This window comes from Schistocerca serialis, chromosome 2 (assembly GCF_023864345.2).
Source record: "Schistocerca serialis cubense isolate TAMUIC-IGC-003099 chromosome 2, iqSchSeri2.2, whole genome shotgun sequence".
In the NCBI taxonomy this organism is placed as follows: Eukaryota; Metazoa; Arthropoda; class Insecta; order Orthoptera; family Acrididae; genus Schistocerca; species Schistocerca serialis.
In genome coordinates, this window is record NC_064639.1 from 63,207,816 (window position 1) to 63,229,700 (window position 21,885).

The window sequence follows — 21,885 nt, forward strand, 5'->3', positions numbered from 1 at the left end:
GAGGGGAATGCTGATGAGAAGAGTGTCTTCGTCACATGACAACACCCATACAGAACAGCCTCTGCCACCCAGGTGCTCACCGACTCATTCCACCATGATGTTTTGAGACACTCGCTGTGTTCTCCTCACTCGGCATTCCCAGATTATCATATTTTCACCTCTCTGAAGGCACATTTTGTTGTGTATTGTGGTCTTCAGTCCAGAGACTGGTTTGACGCAGCCCTCCATGATACTCTATCCTGCACAAGCTTCTTCATCTCCAAGTACCTACTGCAACCTACATCCTTCTGAATCTGCTTAGTGTATTCATCTCTTGGTCTCCCTCTATGATTTTTACTCGCCACACTGCCCTACAATACTAAATTGGTGATCCCTTGATGCTTCAGAATATGTCCTACCAACTGATCCCTTCTTCTTGTCAAGTTGTGCCACAAACTTCTCTTCTCTCCAATTCTGTTCAGTACCTCCTCATTATTTACATGATCTACCATCTAATCTTCAGCATTCTTCTGTAGCACCACATTTCGAAAGCTTCTACTCTCTTCTTGTCTAAAGTAGTTATTGTCCATGTTTCACATCCATACATGGCTACACTCCATATAATTACTTTCAGAAAAGACTTCCTCACACTTCAAGCTATACTCAATGTTAACAAATTTCCCTTCTTCAGAAATGTTTTCCTTGCCATTGCCGGTCTACATTTTATATCCTCTCTACTTTGACCATCATCAGTTATTTTGCTTCCCAGATAGCAAAACTCATCGTATTTCCTAATTTAATTGCCTCAGCATCATCTGATTTAATTCAACTACATTCCATTATCCTCGTTTTGCTTTATTGATGTTCATCTTATATCCCCTTTAAACACTTTGTCCATTCTGTTCAACTGCTCTTGCATGTGCTTTGCTGTCTCTGACAGAATTACAATGTCATCGGCAAACCTCAAAGTTTTAATTTCTTTACCTTGGATTTTAATTCCTACTCAAAATTTTTCTTTTGTTTCCTTTACTGCTTCCTGAATATACAGTTTGAATAACATTGGGAACAGGTTATAACCCTGTCTCACTCCCTTCCCAACCACTGCTTCCCTTTCATGCCCCTCAACTCTTATAACTGCCATTTGGTTTCTATACAAATTGTATAAATAGCCTTTTGCTCCCTGTATTTGACCCCTGCTACCTTCAGAATTTGAAAGAGAGTATTCCAGTCAACATTGTCAAAAGCCTTCTCCAAGTCTACAAATGCTAGAAACGTAGGTTTGCCTTTCCTCGATCTGAAGGCGCATACATGTGTAATTAAACTTTCAATTAACAGGCAGGTGCAGAAAGAGGTGCTGGTGGAAGAGTACTTCGAGGAGTGCGTAAAGGAGCTCATGCCACAGATCACCATGGAACGGGATGGTGTTTAAGTGGAAAAATAGTCAACCAGTGTATCGAAATCCTGTAATTTTTCTTAAATACACCTTTTCTACAAAAATATAAAAATCTAGTACACTTACTTTCTGAACATGCCTTCATATAACAACCACTGCCTACTTTGAGACTAAATGCTGTCAGGCAGTGTCGAGGACATGACACAATTAGGAAAGTATGTGTGTGCAGCAGGGATGAATGAAGAATCGATCCAACAACTGTACAATTGTATGACTGCAGATGGGGAAATCCACTGGGGTATGCAACTCTGACAAGGGACAAAATGTTGTGGCCCAGAGCCCAGCATGAGCATCATGGTAACAGCAAAGCTGGTCAGCTGTTCACATGATACTGTCGTTAACATCCTCGGAAAGGCAATAAAAGGTTGTAAAACAATGAGACATTGGCGATGTGCCAGATGTCTGAGCCTTGTCACAAAATGTGGAGGTTGGAGGCTTGCCTGCTCTGTAAAGAAAGAGTAGGAATTAAAATCCATGGTGAAGAAATAAAAACTTTGATGTTTTCCAATGACATTGTAATTCTGTCAGAGACAGCAAAGGACCTGGAAGAGCAGTTAAATGGAATGGACAGTGTGTTGGAAGGTGGATGTAAGATGAACATCAACAAAAGCAAAACTAAGATAATGGAATGTAGTTGAATTAAGTCGGGTGATGCTGAGGGAATTAGATTAGGAAATGAGAAACTTAAAGTAGTAAATGAGTTTCGCTATCTGGGAAGCAAAATAACTGATGATGGTCAAAGTAGAGAGGATATAAAATGTAGCCTGGCAATGTCAAGGAAAGCTTTTCTGAGGAATAGATATTTGTTGACATTGAGTATAGATTTAAGCATCAGGAAATCCTTTCTGAAAGTATTTGTATGGAATGTAGCCAGGTATGGAAGTGTAACATGGACAATAAATAGTTTAGACAAGAAGAGAATAGAAGCTTTCAAAATGCGGTGCTACAGAAGAATGTTGAAGATTCGATGGGTAGATCAAATAACTAATGAGGAGATACCAGATAGAATTAGGGAGAAGAGGAATTTGTGACACAACTTGACTAGAAGAAGGGATTGGTTGGTAGGACATGTTCTGAGGTATCAAGGGATCACCAATTTAGTGTTGGAGGGCAGTGTGGACAGTAAAAATCATAAAGGGAGCCCAAGAGATGAATACACTAAGCAGATTCAGAAGGATGTAGGGTGCAGTAGTTACTTGGAGATGAAGAATCTTGCACAGGATAGAGTAGCATGGAGAGCTGCATCAAACCAGTCTCTGAACTGAAGACCACAACAACAACAACTACTTAAAACACAAAACAATACATCACAAACAATACATCAAGATTCTCCACTCCTTCATTGAAAAAAAAAATCTCTTAAGAATTAACACAAATATGATTTGGAGCATATCGCCCAAATGAAACAACCACCAAAGATTTGTAGAATAAAAGTCCACTTCAGTTGGCAGTAATTTCTTAATTTGTTCCCCCAGTTTCAAAGCATAAAGCTTCACCTTCAGGTGCCACCAACTGTCAGCAAAGGGTGGGAGCTGCTAGTGTACAAGTACTATGTGGTTCAGATACCAAATTGACAGCTACAGTTGTGAAAAGTATTTCTAGACCTACTAATTCATTAGCATTTAGAATGTTGTTCAGTAGAATATTCATTACATTATGTTACATCAGTCATATTTAATGGATCCTGAGGAGAAGGGTCTATGGGATGCAGATAGAAGTCAAGGTCATACATTTTATTTAAGTGTAGTGCGAGGAAATGAATTGCCTTAAGCAATATTTTTAGATTATATTAATTTCTATAGCCAAGGATTTGGCTTTGTATGTGAACAGCCACTGTCTTTTTTCCTACCAGTTGCATAATAACATTAACATATATTATTCCCAGGCCATCATTTCTTGCCACAGCTAAGTAACGACTCCCAAACAGCTTCAAACAGTCACTAAAAAATGTGGACCATCTGCTGGTGACTTGAAACCAATCGAAGTAAAATAAATATTGATCCAAGTAAAACAAATATTGATCCATCACGTAAGGTAACTAGTTGCTGTTATTTCTGAAAATATTCAATTTATGTGATTTTTACATAATCATTTAATGAGCAGTTCTTTTTGTGCAGAAAAATTTTACGAATAAAACAAATACTGATCCATCACATCAGGTAACTAGGAGCTGCTAATTCTGAAAATATTCAATTTATGTGATTTGTACATGATCATTTAATGAGCAGATCTTTTTGTACAGAAAAATTTTATGAACAACACTGCTTTGGACAGGGGAAAAAAACAACAACTGGTTTCTGTACATTATATTTCCTCATGGAGAAAACAAACTCTCGGAACTTCTAAGTCTTCTGAACAATATTAATCATAACATACAGTTCAGAGTGGAAAGAGACAGGAGGGCATGTTTAATTTTTGTATGCATATACATGAAGAAAAATCTTTATGGTACAAAGTCTACAGAAGTCCAATAATACAGATAGATAGCTTCACAAAAATTTCCATCCCCATTCACCATCCCAAACATTAGTGGACCATCCCAAAGAATCTGAGCCACAATACTTGGAGCAAAAACTGGAAATTTAAGAATCACTTTCAGAAGAAATGGCTACTTCGACAGAAGAAAAAGCTACTTGGACATCCTAAAAGATATTGGAAAAGGAAAAAAAAGGGAAAATTTTTCCAGAATACACAGCATTGACACAGTGATGCAACTGACAAGACAGGTGCATCAGTATTTGAACACTGCAAAGGAAGTACATCCACTGCTTGCCACAGTAGGAATTTACAAAATCCCTTCACATGTGGCTGAATGAACATAAGAACTATTAAAATAAGCATTGAAACACATCATGAAGAACATAAAAGCAATTGTCAGCTGAACATCATAGATAAATCTGCAGTAGCAGCTCATGCACCAGACTAGACAACCACCACTCTAATAATCTACTTTTATCAAGGTCCAATCATTATTGTTATGGAAAGTACAGAGGGGCCATTAACTTAAAAACCACAAAAACAATTTCAAAAGAAGAAGAGGACACAAATTACACAAGTTGTGGAGCTTGTTAGTGCTAAACAAAGTAAAGCAGTGCAACATCTTTTCTGCAGCTCAAACTCCTTAATATACAAGAGCAAGGCTCCATTAACAGACAGTGGTCAGATGATGTCACTAACCCAACGATTGTGTGGTTATGTATAAACAGTTCTTCTTGCAAAGCTTGTTTGATTTCAGAGAGCAACTAATGAAGTTATTATAGCCTTTCAGGATGTCTCCAGCATTACAACCTGAAACTTTATGTACAGAAACATGCCTTGACTATGCCCTAATATCTGTATAAAAAAATTACTAAAAACAACTTCAAAACAATGGAAAGTCCTGGAAAGAATAACAACAATATGCAAAGGATGTACTGCTACTCATCACAGAGAGAAGGCATTAAGTCACAGAAAGGAACAATGAAAAAGAATCCTAGAAATGTTCAGCTTTCAAACTATGTAGGCTGTTAGCTGAACATTTCAAGGATGCTTGTCATTGTGACTGTAATTCAAAAACAACTACAATTTTTTGACAAATTTTGATAACATAATTATGAGCACAGAACTTAGTAACAAACTGCATTCCTTCTGATTAATATTTGATAGAATCATGACATATGAAACAGCAGATATAAAAAACAGCAGGTGTGTCTTACAAACAAAAATAGCAATTCCATTTCATAAAGCAGTTTCATTTTATATGCTGCATGTCAGGAACCTATTTTCAAGCTATGTTGTTGTTGTGGTCTTCAGTCACTCCCTGTATTTTACCCCTGCCACCTTCAGAATTTGAAACAGAGTATTCCAGTCAACATTATCAAAAGCTTTCTCTAACTCTACAAATGCTAGAAACATAGGTTTGCCTTTCCTTAATCTATCTTCTAAGGTAGTCCAACATTTCTATGGAATCCAAAATGATCTTCCCCAAGATCGGCTTTACCAGTTTTTTCATTTGTCTGTAAAGAATTTGTGTCAGTATTTTGCAGTTGTTGTTTATTAAAATGATAGTTTGGTAATTTTCACACCTGTCAACACCTGTTTCCTTTGGTATTGGAACTATTATATTCTTCTTTAAGTCTACAGGTATTTCGGCTGTCTCATATAACTTGCTCACCAGATAGTACAGTTTTGTCATGGTTGGCTTTCCCAAGACTATCAGTAGTTCTAATGGAATGTTGTCTGTTCCCAGGGCCTTGTTTCAAATTAGGTCGTTCAGTGCTCTGTCAAATTCTTCATAAATATTATATCTCCTATTTCATCTTCATCTATGTCCTCTTCCATTTCCATAATATTGCCCTCAAGTACATTGCCCTTATATAGACCCTATACATATTCCTTCCATCTTTCACCTTTCCCTTCTTTGCTCAGAACTGGTTTTCCATCTGAGGTCTTGATATTTTCTCCAAAGGTCTCTTTAATTTTCCTGTAGGCAGTATCTATCTTACCCCTTGTGATTCATGCCTCTACATCCTTACATTTGTCCTCTAGTCATCCCTGCTTAACCATTTTGCACTTCCTTTCGATCTCATTTTCAAGACGTTTGTATTCCTTTTTGCCTGCTTCATTTACTGCATTTTTATATTCTCCTTTCATCAATTAAATTCAATATCTCTTCTGTTACCCAAGGATTCCTACTTGCCCTCATCTTTTTAGCTAACTGATCCTCTGCTGCCTCCACTATTTCATCTCTCAAACCTACCCATTCTTCTTCTACTGTATTTCTTTCCCCCATTCTTGTTAATCGTTCCCTAATGATCTCTCTGAAACTTGTTACAACCTCTGGTTCTTTCAGTTTATCTAGGTCCCATCGCATTAAATACCCACCTTTTTGCAGTTTCTTCAATTTTAATCTACAGTTCATAACCAACAGATTGTGGTCCAAGTCCACATCTGCCCCTTGAAATGTCTTACAGTTTAAAACCTAGTTCAAAATCTCTGTCTTACCATTATATAATTTATCTGAAACCTTCCAGTGTCTCCAGGCCTCATCCATGTAAACAACCTTCTTTCATGATTCTTAAACTATTCTTCTTTCAAGCTATATGTATCTTTAACTGCAGTATAAGAATCCTCTCTCATAACTTTAGTATGAGACAGATACAAAATAGAAATTATCACAATAACAATAATTATAATAATAATAAAATTTCTTCATTTTCTTCGGCAGTTACCTATAATTATGTCCACCAAAGCTTAGCTAAAACAGCATACCTCATGAACACTTCTTCCATTGTAGTAAGAGACACCCCGAAACTGAGGATGTCCAAAGATTTGCCATTATCCTCAAGTTCCTTTAGCATTGATTCAAAAACTGATGACTTTTCCTCTGTCAGAATATATGACAGCTCTGAACCAATGTTTTGTGCCACTTCTATGTCATCTATGTACTTTCTGAGGAGATTTGTAATTTCAGAAACATTACATTTCTCTCCCTTTACAATGATCAAATGATATCCAGCACCTGCAAAACAAAACAAGGATTATGCATAAAAAATTTATTATCATGACTTCATCAAAAATATAAATAATAGTCTTCTTCTATGCTCCATGAATGAGGCATTAAGCCTGTTCCATGCTCAGAAATTGCTTGTCTATCTCTTCTAAGGTCTTCCAACACCTCTTCTTTATGCCAGTTTATAGGCTACAACTAGTTTGGGAAGTCACTTACTGCCCAACTCTTTGTATATGTTCACATCAGGTGTTGTGGTGTTTAGTTACTCTACTTTTTAGTTCTTGTTGCACTGTTTCATTTTTTATGTGGTCTGTTCTTGACTAGCTTTTTGTTCTTAGAAATTTCGTTTCTGCACTTTGTATTGTACCTCAATTTCTTTTTGTAGGTACCCAACATTAACACCCATGAACATATGCTGGAGGACCCACACTTGTATAACATTTTGCTCTTATTTCTTGGCAGGTCTTATTTTTAAATACATTATGAACTGTGCCACACACATTTTCAGATCTAGTCAATTTTAAATTGAGATATTTATTATTGTCTAGGTAAATTTGACATCCAAAATAAGTGAAAGATGTCATTCATCCTAACATCAAGTTATCCACAATAATTTCGGATTTGGTTTTGGTTTGGAAATCTCAACATTCTATTGTTTACAAATTTTATTCACATGTTTAAGTGCACATTGTAAGTTGTCTTCTTTTTCTTGCAATATCAAGACATCATGTGCACAAATTAAATCACACTGTGTCTTTTGATATTTTAATACCTTTCTGTATGTGATGCATCCAATTATGATAATTTCATTGATACGAATATCTAAAAGAATAGGCAATATTTCAAATAATAGAAAATCCAGGATGGAATGTAACAATATTATGAAAAGGAAAACTGCTACTCACCATATAGTAAAGATGCTAAGTCGCAGATAGGCACAACAAAAAGATTGCCACAAATAAATAAAGCTTTCCACCATTAAGGCCTTCATCAACTATATTGTGTTTGTGTGTGTGTGTGTGTGTGTCCGTCTATTGTTGAAGAAGGCATTAATGGCCGAAAGCTTTATTTATTTATGACAGTCTTTTTGTTGTGCCTATCTGTGACCGAGAATCTCCGCTATATGGTGAGTAGCAATTTCTTTTTCATATTAGACAGTATTTGTCGCTGTTGCCATACTCCTTTATTTATTAAAATTTCTTCTGTTCTTATTTCACTCATGTTTACTACAATTTTTGATTATCTACATAGGCTTTTTGTAGCCTTGACTAATTTGTTAGGATATCAACCGCTTTCCATAATAGTCCAAATTTTGTTTCTGTTCACAATGCCAAATGTTTTTACCAAATCTATGAATGCTACAAGTGTTTGTACATTGTTTTCTCATCTTTTCCCTATTACTTTTTGCAGAGTAAATATGAAGGGCTTATTTAAATAGTGGTGCAAGTGTATTTTTGTTCATTCTGAGATACAGAGTCCTAAAGTTAAATGAGCATTGAAAAATCTGCAGTTGAGATACCAGAAGTATTCCAGTATATATACTTGAATGTTTCTGGTACCTCAACTGCAGGTATACACTGATGTCACCTAATTCGCCAGGATAGTGACGTCCACATATAGAAATGGCAGTAGTATCATATACACAAAGGATAAAGGGGCAGTGCATTGTCGGAGCTGTCATCTGTACTCGGGTGATTCGTACGAAAAGGTTCCGACGTGATTGTGGCCACATGAGAGGAATTAACAGATCTGGAACACGGAATGGAAGCTGGAGCTAGATGCGTGGGACATCTCATTACGGAAATCGTTAGGAAATCCAGTATTCCGAGATCCACAGTGTCAACAGTGTGCCGAGAATACCAAATTTGGAGCATTACTTTGAGAAGTAATGTTTGACAATGCAGTGGCCGACAACCTTTACTTAACGACTGAGAGCATCGGAGTTCGTGTAGACCTGTTGGAGCTAACAGAGCGGAAATCAATGTGGGACCTACGACGGACGTTTCTGTTAGGACAGTGCAGCAAAATATGCTGTCAGTGGGCTGTGACAGCAGACTACCGATGCGAGTGCCTCTGCTAACAGCACAACCTCACCTGCAGCACCTCTCCTGGACTTGTAAGCATATCGGTTGGACCCTAGATGACCCGGTCAGACGAGTCAGTATTTCAGTCGGTAAGAACTTACGGTAGATTTCGAGTACGACGCAGACCCCACAGAGCCACAGATCCGAGTTGTGAATGAGGCACTGTGCGAGCTGACGGTGGCTGTGTAGTGGTGTGGGCCGAGCTTACACGGAATGGACCGGGTCCACCGGTCCGACAAAATCGATCGCTGACTGGAAAGGTTACGTTCGGATACTTGAAGAGCATTTGCAGCCATTTGTGGACATCGTGTTCACACACAGTGGTGGAATTTTTGTAGATGACAATGCACCACATCACCAGTTTGAAGGGCATAGTGGACAATTCGAGTAAACGACCTGGCCGATCGTATCGCCCGACACGGATCCCGTCGAGCTTTTACGGGATATAGACGAGAGGTCAATTCGTGCACAATCTCCTGCACTGGCAGCACTACCACAGAGGCAGCACAGCTCAATATTTTTCCGGGGTCCTTTCGATGACTCGTCAAGTCCGTGTCATGTCAAGTTTCTGCAGTGTGCTGTGCTAAAGGAGATCCGACACGATATTGAGAGCTATCCTGTGACTTCTGTCAGCTCTGTGTACTCGTGATCGAGGTTCTGGTTGGCCACGTTTGAAAACCACAGGGGAGGATTAGTGTGTGGTGCATGAAGCACGTCGTAAAGCCTTCACATCTGTCCCTGCAATTCGAGAATGAGAATGAGCACCTTTGAACATTCTGTGGCATCCTGCACTAAGGTCAGGGACTAGCACCATTCAGACCAGGAAATTACCCATTCTAACAGCCACTGTGGGAACAGGGTGCAACCGACTACAGCTTGTATCGCACAGTGACAGTCGATTCCTGGCTTCTGGACTCTGAGGTCATATTAGGATCATTACAGCAACTGGTGGAGAAGGTTGAGAAGATCAGCCTCACTTACATAATTTCAGTGAAGCTAAAAATCTGCTGCATTGTCACAAGAACTGCTTGTAGCCACCCTGGTTTTGAGTCAAGTGGAAAGATTGTACGAGAGACTTCAAAGGTTCTGTGTGCGGTTTGCTAGACTTGCGCCGTAGGTTTGAGAACTGCACTCTCCTCCTAAATGGCTCCAATGTGCTCTATACGTCAGAGTGTACTACTCAGACAGCTGACTGCGTGTAGAGTACACACTAGAGATGACCAATCTGCCCACGAATGGATCTACAGAGTAACCAATCGGTGACTCAATAAAAATTAGTGGTACTCTTTGGATCCAAAATATCTATCCAGTGATGTTAGTGAGCCTAAAAAGTTTCTAGGTCAATATGGTGAGACAGCATTCCACGGAATGCGGTGAATTATTCACTGGGACATAGACTATGACAGTAAGAAATGTCACCCACACTGCAGAAAATATGATGTAGACAGTATGTATGGATGTACTTTACTGTTGTGAGCTTCCACACAAAAAAAATAGAGATTGAAGGAATGTCAGTTTTTTAAGTCATGGCATTAATGCAGACAACACTTTCTCACCTTTTATTTTTCCTTTCAACTTGTCAACTTGAACAGCTTACAAGGAGCTCCCACGGTGGTCCATTTGATACTTCAACATGAGAGACTGTGAAAGGGGAGCGCTCACCAATTATCTTCAAGCAAGTAAGCTGCAAGGAACTGACTCACAATAGCTCTCCGGCCACTGCTTCATACCGCACAGTTTGTGAGGTAGTCGTCCCATTCATTCCACTCTCGTATCACGATGCAGCTTACAAAGCTCTTGGCTCATTCACTGTTTTAGTTCACAGTTCAACCTGATTTCTAATTGACCTAGTGTTCTGAGTTCAAGTTCAGCTGAGTGTGAATTTTGTTAATTATAATAACAATATGTGTGTATTTCATTTTAAATGTTTTGTATCTTTTTGAGCACGTGTCGATTATAAAATATACTAAATGTACATTTTTTCTTGTTTCAAGATTATTTCTACTTAAAAAGTGCAAGTGGAAAACTGGATGAAAAAAAAGGAAAATATCATTTGATTTTATCCATACTGGATGAGAGGTCGTGGTTGTGAATGTCAATGTTAAAAAATATATCAGTTCAACCACTTGTTTATAGTGTAAAACACTAAGATTGACACGTTTCGAAAGTCAAGCTTCCATCATCAGAATAACAAAAAGTAAAAGAACCTGTTAAAACTCGCTAAAATGGAACATGCACCAGGCACAATAAAATTGATGGTAAAATTAAAACATCGTGGCTACTTCCCTTGTTGCAGCCGTGTCTTCCAAGGTGCATCTCCACATAGTCATCAAAATATAAAAAACTCTAAAATGGTGTCGCCTATAGTGTTCAACATCTAACCACATGGCTCTCTCCTCTATCATCGTAAACCGCCCGTGTGTCTTCGTTGATACCACACACCACGTAGCCATACATGACACTAAAACGTGAGTGAGCTCTCGCGCAAGTACACAAGGAAGTCACAGAGATGTCTATACAAACAGATAATGTATACATGTTCCAAGAACCTCATGAAATGATGGTATCCTGCAAATTGCTAAAATTGTAGTTACTGAAAGAAACCAGTGAAATGTTTGAAAAAGTTATTTGTATTACCAGTTAGCTTTTCATTCAGTGTGTTCTGATTATCCCCGCTATGTATTGTAATTTCCAGCTGTTCTAGTAGATCCAGCTTTTTGCCATTGTCCTGTCTATGTAAAATAACAAGATCCTGATCTATTCCCAGCATGGGGTGTCCTGTTTCCCAAATATGCGTGGCTACAGCTGACTTTTCAAAATTATTAAGCTGGAAAGCATCACTATGTTCTTTGTAATGTACTTTAAAGGACCTACCAATTTGGCCTACATAGCTTGCCTTGCACGTGTTACACTGAATTTTATAGACCCCAGCTCTCTCATATTTATAGCTTTCCTGCTGCAAATTATTTCTTAGTTTAAACCGCAGCATATTATTGGTCTGAAAAGTGGTATCAACTTTAAAAGGTTTGAAAATGTTAGCCACTTGTTGCGAAATATCACCGAAGTATGGTATTGTGACTCTCATAATATTATTTGCAGTATTCTTCTTTGCATTCATGCACTGTTTCTGTCGTATTAATTTATTGACAACATTTTGGTGATATCCATTAGCTCTGGCTAGTTGTTTCACGATGTACAGCTCAGTAATTCTGACTTCTTCATTCATAGGGACTCTAAAGGCTCTATCTATCAAAGATCTAAAAGCAGAAAGATTCTGGCTATTAGGATGGCAGGAATTATTTTGTATCAACAAATCAGTTGTGGTTGGTTTCCTAAATATTTTAAAAACATGCCTACCATTTTGTTTCCTAATACTTAGGTAGAGAAATTGCAGTTCACCATTCTTCTCTTCTTCCACAGTGAATTCAATTTTACCGTGTAACTCGTTAAATTTATTTACTATTTCTGCAAATTCTTTTTCTTGTCCATCAATAAGACGCAGCGTATCATCTACACAGCATTTGTAATATACAAATTTATACATGGGATATTGCAGGTTAACGAGGAGTCTTTTATCCAAATGATTTATAAAGATGTCTGTTATGGTTCCAGATATACTGGAACCCATAGCCAGTCCAACTTTTTGCATATAAAATTTATTGTTAAAAGAAAAATAATTATATTTCAGAACGAATTCTAACAGTTTGATGAATTCGACTATTTCTTGCTGAGACAGTGTTTTGTACTTAAGCAAATTTTCTTTGATGACCTTAATGGCCTCATTTACCAGCACATTCACATAAAGGTTTTTAATGTCTAGAGATGCTAGGCGGGCCATGTCAATGATAGGCTTATCGTTAATTTCATTTATCAAAGCTAATAATTCAGCTATTTGATGTATCTACTGTGTTCTTTACTGAAGCTTGTCTCAAGGCCCTTCATAAGTGATGGTTGTGCTTTTGTAGGACTGGGGTGAACAATTGTTTGTATTTCCTTGAATTTAATTTAGCTTTTGGACAGGATACATCAAAAGTATTGAGAACAACCACGAGACAATTCAACAAAAACCAAATCAATGAAATAGAAGCAAATTTTAGAAGACATCACACTTGGGCATTTTATAAAGCCTTTAAATCACAACTATTGAAGTTTAAACCTCCTACATTAGATATAAGAGGACTCGATGGAAAACTAAATTTGAATGACAAATCATGTGCTACAGCTTTTCGAAATTACTTTTCATCCCTGCTGAATGCTGAAAATCCAAATGAAAAGCTTGATTTTTATCCTACTGTTCCTCCTGCAGATAGTCCCCCTCCCACATTAGTCCCCCTCCCACATTAGACGAAATCATGAAAACAATACAAGGCTTGAAAAATAACAAATCTGGAGGTGAGGATCACATCTTGGCTGAAATGTGTAAATACGCAGATCATGATACAACAAAACATCTCCATGATATCATAGTGAAGATTTGGGAAACTGAAACTCTACCTCCAGATTGGACCATAGCAATTATTCTCCCACTTCATGAAAAAGGCGATAAGAGTAATCTGAATAATTACTGAGGATGTACAAGATCTTTTCCAGACTGTTGGTAAACAGAGCTAAATCAGTCATAGATCAACAATTGGGCGAATATCAAGCTGGTTTCAGGATCTTGTGCACAGCAGATCCATAACTTGAAATCTGTTATATCATACGCCAAATCAAGATCAAAAATGTTTGTTGTGACCTTTGTCAACTTTCAGAAAGCATATGACTGAATTGATCAAGAAACAATAAAGAACACCCTTGCCAAATTTGGTCTAGATAGGGAAACAACCAATCTGATAAGCGCCACTTTAAATAACACAGTGTCAAACGTCAAGTTCAGAGGTGAACTATCAGAACCATTTGAAATCTGTACAGGGGTGAGACAAGGTGACCTGCTCTCTCCATTGCTTTTCAACTGTGTCCTGGAAAAGATAGCCAGAGAGTGGAAAAAACCATATCACCAGGTTATGGGATTCAAATTGGACACAAAAGAAATGGCCTCATTGGAAACTGTTTGGCTTTTGCTGACCAGCTGGCACTCATTGCAATAAGCTTCAAGTGTCCAGCCTACAATCAATTGCTGCTAAGATTTGCCTAAAAATGGCATTTAACAAAACTGAATTCATCACAAACATCAAACACGATCCTCCTTATATTGAAATACAACAAGAGAAAATCAAGCAGTCAAAGAAATTTAAATATCTTAGAGAAATAATTACACCTGATGGTTCAGAAAATACAGCTGTAGAAAGCAGGTGTTCTAAACTAGAAGGTGCTTTTCATCTGTGCAAAGACTTATACAAAAGCAAAAGCCTGTCTTCAAACCTAAAACTTTTTCACTGTAACACTGTAATTAGCCCGTCAGCTTTGTATGCATCAGAATGTTTAAACATGATAAAGAAAGGACCACTATGAAAACTTGAAATAAAAGACAGGATAATTTTGAGGAAAATCCTTGGCCCTATCAAAGAAAATGGAGAATTCCACCGAAGACACAACTGTGAATTATACAGAAGACATTGTTACCAGCATGAGGAAGCAGAGAATGATGTTTTTTGGTCATCTGGAAAGAATGAACCTGCAAAGTCTTGCTCATTGCATACATTCATCAATTTCAAAAACAAAATCATATTCAAAATGAGAAAGCCAACTTAAAAAGGATTTACAGGAAGCTGAAATTTCATTTGATGACATTCAATATCGAGAAGTTTTCAGAGAAAAAGTCAAAATTACTAAAAGCCTTATTTCGCTTACTACGCCATTTCCACATCCTGCCTGCAAATGGTCAAAACAGAGAAAAGAAGCACAGCCAGTGAAAATGAAAAACTACTGGCAAAAGAGGAAAACAAAGTCAGGGAAGAGATAAGAATCTCCAAGGTCCATAGCAGGCCAAAATGATAGCAAAAATATGTTTCTCAAGTGTCACAAACACCTGTAATTTACGGCTGAAAAAAAAAGAAATAAATAAAGTCTCACATTTCCCAAATGCTAGTCAGGCTTACTGGATCAGTAATGAGTACTCAAGTCTAGTTATTAAAGAATTGCTCAGCTAAAGGGTGTGCTTTTTTTAAAAAAAAATAAATAAATAAAAAAGGACTGTTAGTGTGAAAAATGTATATGGAAACCTATGAAATAAAGGTATAATGTTAAAATATGAATTTTTGTTATGTATCATATTAATGTACAAGATTACTATGTACAAACTATTACATGTTCGATCTGAGGGGGGAGGATATGTAGTGCTTCGAGAATTTCCATGTAAATTCTAGAATCACTCAGACTTCTACCATCTCGAACACACAATACTTTAAATATAAGTGTGAGAGAGCCTACCTACTGTGAGTCGCCTGTCTGTGTGTGCAGGTTCGAAGTGTGTAATAAGAAGCCCGTAGACATGGCAGTCGAACGGCACCAACAAGTGTTTGCCGGTCACGCCATGAGCCATAGTGAAAGAACAAGAAGTATTTATGTATTCTGTGCTGTTTTATAACTTTGACTATTGTAGTGGAGAAAAAGAACAGTTGAAATATTGTTAATTATTGTTTGTTTTGGACATAGAGAGGATAAGACGTGTGTTCAGATTCAGACTTGGGTTTTAAGCCAACCTTTTCTTATGTGTAAATGAACTCTGTTTTTAACCTATGGATATGCAAAGAGACTTACTTGATAGTGTTTGTTTATGTAGAGAATGAGTTTTGTAAAAGTTTGATGTTCAAACATACATCATAAAGCGAAGTAAAACAAACTGTGTATGTCTGTTTATTGTTATAAGTAGAAAGAGTCATGAGAAATTCCTGTTCCTAGCAGATATACAGCGGAGAAGAAGAGAAAAGGAGCTTGTAACAACAAGCTAACCAGCAAGGAAAGTCAGCTGACCATCTCAAATAAGTTGTATCGTTAAAAAAGTGGGATTTTGCACACATACTTCGCCACTTTAAGTCACCCAAAGTGTTAGAACCTTCACAGTCTTGAATGTTATTGAATTTAGCATATGTTAAAATTCAGAAGTAATAAACATGTATTTTTTTCTTTTCTCCAAAAGAATTCCTGCCTCAAGATAGCGGCCTCCAAAGATGACACTGCGAACACCATTCTGAAGATATGAATTTCAGAATTTTTTTTAAAATGCTGTGTCTCTGTAGCTGTTCTAGATATTTTGTTAGAGCTTTTCTTATTTGAAAGATAATTGATTTATGATTACAATGGTATCCTCCAATTGGACATATCTGCTAAAGTTCTGTTACTGCTGCCTTTTGAACATTTTATAAAATTATGGAAAAATGCCAATCCAGAAAAGTTAGATATTTCCCCCTTGATTATTACCATGTATATAGTAGAATATAGTAATTCTCTGTAAAGGAGAGCTTCCATTTTCAAGTTTCACAGGTTTCATTTGAAAAAAAAAAAAAAATTTTAACTTTCAAGGATAATTTATGTCTTCACTGAAGTTGTTTCTTACTAATTTCTTTGTTACAATGTTTATTTCTATTGTCTTTGTTACAGTTATTTCTTATCACTTTCTTTGTTGCAGTTATTTCTTTTCATTTTCATTGTTGCAGATATTTCTTACCCTTTCCTGTAGTTTCTTTGTGGTTGTTCATTGCAGGTTTCTGTATTGTAGTTGTTCAGTGCTAATTTGTTTACTGAAGAAGCTTCTAAGAAATCTGAGATCAACCAGTGAGTTCTGTGTTTTCGTGAGGAATTTGCCAGTTGACACAGTTGCTGTGTGTTTTGTGAAAATGACTGTTTGAAATGTCTTCTGACTGGGGCAACAGGAGAGTGAAGTGTGCTGACTATTTGCATATCCATAAAAGAGTGATAAATAAGACAAACAAACAAAAATAGACTTTGTTCTGGTTGGCAACAAGTGTTCTTATTTGAAGGTTCTGTTTCAAAGTGAAGATGTTTCCATTGACAACTTTTTGTGCTCTAAATGTTTTGACAGAATAACAACAATGATAGTATCTGAACAAGGTGAAGTCTTCCATAGTGCAGATGATGCAGATTTTGCATCAATAGAGGAAGAATTAAATACCCTGAATCAGTCAAGTACAGAGGTAAGTGTTAGTCCTGTTAATAAACCATTATCAGTGAAGTCAAGTCATAAGCTCTATGCATCAAGAAAGCACAGAGAAATTACTAAGTCTATGGATGAATACACTACAGCAAAACTGACCACTCTCTACGAACTAGAAATTTCATCTTCAGCAGAAAATTAACCAAAGCACTCTTGCACCTCTTGCCAGGAATTTTTCACAAATATCAATTCAGCTGTTGAATATTATGCATTCTACAGTGAAAAGGTGCAAGTTTTAAGTATTATTCCAGAGACATTTTCAGAGAAAACAATTTTGAACCACGTTCCATCAGTATCAAAGTACATGGTAGACAAATCAAGAAATGTGAGGTCTGTCAAAGGAGTCTTTAGAAGACCAGATCCCTCTTATGGTCATCCCATAGAAGCAGCTCAAGTTCAAATAGTGCAGTCATTTTATCTGGAAAATAAGTGGGACTGTTCTCGCCAGAGTACCAACAAAAAAGACACTATAGCTGTAACAGTTGAAGGTAAAAAATTTGTGAAAGTGAAGACCTACATGACTCGCAGTATTAAAGAAACTTTTGCAATTTACAAGAGCAACTATACAATTTCATATATTGGAAGATCAAATTTTTATGCACTATGACCTGTCTGTTTATGTGTGTCCTGCGTGAATGTTGAACTTTGTGTGGTAACTTTGAAGAACTTACTAGACCACATGACGTATGACATCTTGGTTGGGCGAGTGAAGTCTGTGATGTAAACTGAGAGACTTCTTTGTTTGAAGTATGTGGTGACTGCCTGGAAAGGGAGGGCTGTCTCTACAGACACTTGGCCTGGAAGACGTAGCATATAACTCTGCAGAAATTACATATGTGATATGAGAGGAAAATAAACTAATCAAGAAAACTGTTGCCTTGGACAGTTTCACTGATGAACTTGGTAAATGGTCAGTGGAAGCAGTAACACACCAGCATCTGAAGAGATTGCAACAACAGCATATTGCAGAAGTGAAAGGGTGTGCACAGGCTGAAGAACTATGTTGCAGTTATAAGTGATGACACAGGACATGACTCAGCACATGCTTTGCTAGCAATGCACAAAATTCTTCAACTGCAAACAGTGGCAGAGAAGATCATCATTATTTCTGATGGTGGTCCTAGCCATTTTAAAAATTGTTACAAGTTGTTTGAATTGAGGAAGTCGCTTGTGCCAACTGACTGGATATACAGTGCTACTGGTCACAGGAAGGGGCCATGTGATGGTGTAGGAGGCCTGCTGAAGCATCATGCTGCAAAACATAATATTTCCAGACCAAATACAGCTGCAATTCAGAACGCTAAGGATTTTAAGAGAGTCGTGATATCTTACACATCCACAGCTCTCATTCTTTTGACCAAAGAAGAAATCGAAGAATTCCGTGAGCAGAGAAAAGAAGAATGGTCCAATCAACCTACTTATTTGAAGGGAATTCAGAAGACACATTGTTGGACACAAAGTGATGGGTGAACTCATATTGCACACACTTTAAAAAGCAACAAAGAAGAAATTTCGTTTGTTTGGCCAACACCTCAGAAACAGCAAAATAACATACAGATTCTCAACATGAGAAGGGGGATGTTTGTCGCATGTATGTATGACTGTGACTGGTGGATTGCAGAGATTATAGACACCAATTATGAGTTAAACGGAACTGAAGTGAACCTTATGCTACCCCATGGACCAGCTGCTGGATATAGGTTTCCAGCTGAAGGACAGCAACAACGCCTTCTGTGCTCACAATGTTTTGTAGAGTGTAAATGCTCCAATCCCTATTGGTTCAACAGGAAGGCATCACTCTATATCAAAGGAAGATACTGAAGCAGTGGAACACTTTTTCAGTTCATTGACTGGCTAATTTCAGTACAAAACAGAGTGGACAGAAGTTGTATAAATTCAAACCTTTAAGTTTTTGGACCTTTCGCATACATTTTGGAACCATTTAAAATGCTTGAAAAATGAGTCTCTTACTCATCTTTCAAATCTAAAATTATGTTAACAAGATTGGGTTTTGATTTTTATGAGCCTATTTTGTAATAATGTGGTAATAAAACAGGTTCTATGTAGGCCTATAGCAAAAATTTCAATTGTTTACAAAACCTGTTCAAGCTAAAAATGGAAGCTCACCTTTTCAGGGAATGTAGAACTATATGGTACTAATCAACAGAAAAAAGTCAAAATTTTATGGATTGGCATATTTGGAAAAAAAAAAGTTACATAAATTATAAAAAAAGTCAGAAGGCTATAGTAAAACAACTTTGACAGGTAAGTCCAAATGGAGGATTTCTATGTAATCATAAAGCAATTATCTTTCAAATAAAAAAAAACAACAAAATATCTAGAAGTGTTCCAGAGATACAACATTTTAAAATTTTTTCCTAAATTCACACCTTCAAAATACTATGTGCAGTGTCACCGCCAGAGGGCTGTATCTCGGAGGAGAAATTTTCTTGGAGAAAACAAAAAAGTATGTATTGTTTTTAATTTTTACTGAAGATGAAAAGTAGGAGTGTTCAGAAATATTAAAATTATTATTAAAATGTTTTTATTATTATTAAAATATTAAAATTATTAATATCCTTTCCAAAATTGTTTAAAATAAGGTAAACATATTTTTTTGTTTTAGTAAGTGAATGGTTAGTCATAAAAAAAAGTTAGTGTTCATATCAGCAGGAGGCCAACTGCATTACACTTGCAGCACAAAGTCTTTGCCATGTGAGTTGCTTACCCTTGGCCTGAAGGCAATGCTCCTCTAGAAATGATTTTCAAATACTACAAAGGCACCGAGAGTTGTGGACGTGGTAGTGTATACAAACAGTTTGTCGATACACAGTATGTTATGTGGCGGCATTGCTATCGAGGAAATAAGTACCATCCGCATGTTGTTTGATTGCAAACTTCCTTCTGCCTGCAAGTACTTAAGACAAAAGGGGAATTCAGTTGTTCACTCAGTTCTGGGCCAGGAACTGGCAATTGAAAACTTGCTTTGACTGGCCCATATGCTCCACTCTACACCGCAACAATGCTTCACATTACACTTCATAGTGTGTCTGCTGTTGATGTTGCTCTACAACCGCTTGGGATGACTTCTAGAATTGGTATTATACCAATGAACTTACCCTATGTCATTCACAAATTATCATGAATGATCTTTCACTTTTTATTAGAAGTAGCCTAACTTGATTGTGAATGTGTGCCATGAATAAAGTGTTCTCTGCTTCAACCTGAAAATCAACATTTACTGTGGCATGCATCACCAAGAACAGAATATAACGGCTAATTCATTCCGGTGAGTGAGTGAGCAGCTCTGATCATATCTCTGAAAAGAGTGGTAATATACAGCTCTAGTGTGTAGAATGTGATTTTGTTAAGGGTAGGTGACTCTCCGTCGAGTCTACATAAAGATAACTGGAGAAGATCACAAAATGTTAATATGAAATCCCAAGAAATGTCCTCATGGATGAGGCTGTTAAAATCATAGTGACCTACTGCTGAACCATTTACAACAAAGTGAGAATTCCTAAAAAGTAGTGGTGCTCACATAATACTGGGTACAAAAATTTAGCTACAACTGAAATCGATACTGTGTGATTTTTGACATAGGTCTAAGTGAATATCAAAACAATAGGTTAATGACAGAGGTTGGGGGATATAAACTTGTTTGGACAAGGCACATAATCAGTACAAACTTATAATTAGATCTGTATATCTACCACAATATGTAACTGACAGTTGAAGAGTTACAGTTTTGCAAGTAGGTGATGTGACAAGATGCCCCACAAATAATACTATGGGAACAGGATCGGTAATCACAATATAGATAACTTCATTCCCATATATGTCACAGCTCATATATATTTACACTTGACATTGCGTCCATACAGAATGAAGTATAACAAAGAACTGACTAAAGTAAAGTTAAGATGGAGACTTGACAGAGCATTTAGAGTCCACAGATATTAAATTTCATGGTCAGTATGAACTATTGATGCCACATGGGCACATAAGATTGGTTAATGTCCTGGCGTCGAGTCTCTGGACGAGTAGGGCACGACGAGGCATAGGCCGTTAGCGTGAGTGGGGAAAGGTAGCACGAAAGCCACGTGTCTGTTACAGGAGCACGGCGTGTGCTTGTGTGGAGGGGGTGGGTGCGCACACAGCACCGAGCGAAGGGGAACGGTCGGCGACTGTCCGCTGTTAACCTTGCACTGGACAACCAGCATGGGCGAGAGCAGCGCTGGCGTTGCACGTGGGGCCACAATGGCTGCTGGGTCATGTGGCCGGTGAGTGATAGAGGGGGAATGTTTATCAACATGCGCGGTAGCTGTCTGAGAGGTGGGTGTGGTCGCAACGCACATGTGACTGTCATTAGTAGCACTGTTTGAAACACACGGCACTGGATGAGGCAAGTGCGACGGGAGGGGTTTGGAACGTCACACGCAAGTAAAGTTTGTGGGCAAACCTAGTGAGAGTTCGAGCTAGCCTCAGCTGAGCAAATCTTGTTTAGGTGGCGGTGTTGTGGACTGCAGTTGCAGAAGTGAGGTACAAGCTGCGGCGAGCTCGCTGTAAGTGGATGCGATGCATTGTTTCAGCTTCTCGTTGTCCTGGCGGAGTTGCGTCACCTAGTCGTATTCTGACAGTAAGCTGGTAACGCAGGTCACAATGTTGCCTGCGAGGGCGCAGCACTCATGTTGATATCGTATGTTGTGGTGGAAACAGAGTGTTGGACATAGGCATGGGTGCACATTATGTGAGTGTTCGTAGG

The 21,885-nt window shown here is 37.7% G+C and overlaps 1 protein-coding gene across 1 annotated transcript in view; it reads right to left on the reverse strand.

The window, feature by feature from the left end:
• Positions 1-21,885, reverse strand: part of LOC126455728 (phospholipid-transporting ATPase ABCA3) — a 526,358-nt gene that overhangs the window by 348,099 nt on the left and 156,374 nt on the right. The window contains exon 11 of the mRNA XM_050091496.1: positions 6,683-6,932. Coding sequence (XP_049947453.1) covers positions 6,683-6,932 — 250 coding nt within the window. The remainder of the gene's footprint in view (positions 1-6,682; positions 6,933-21,885) is intronic.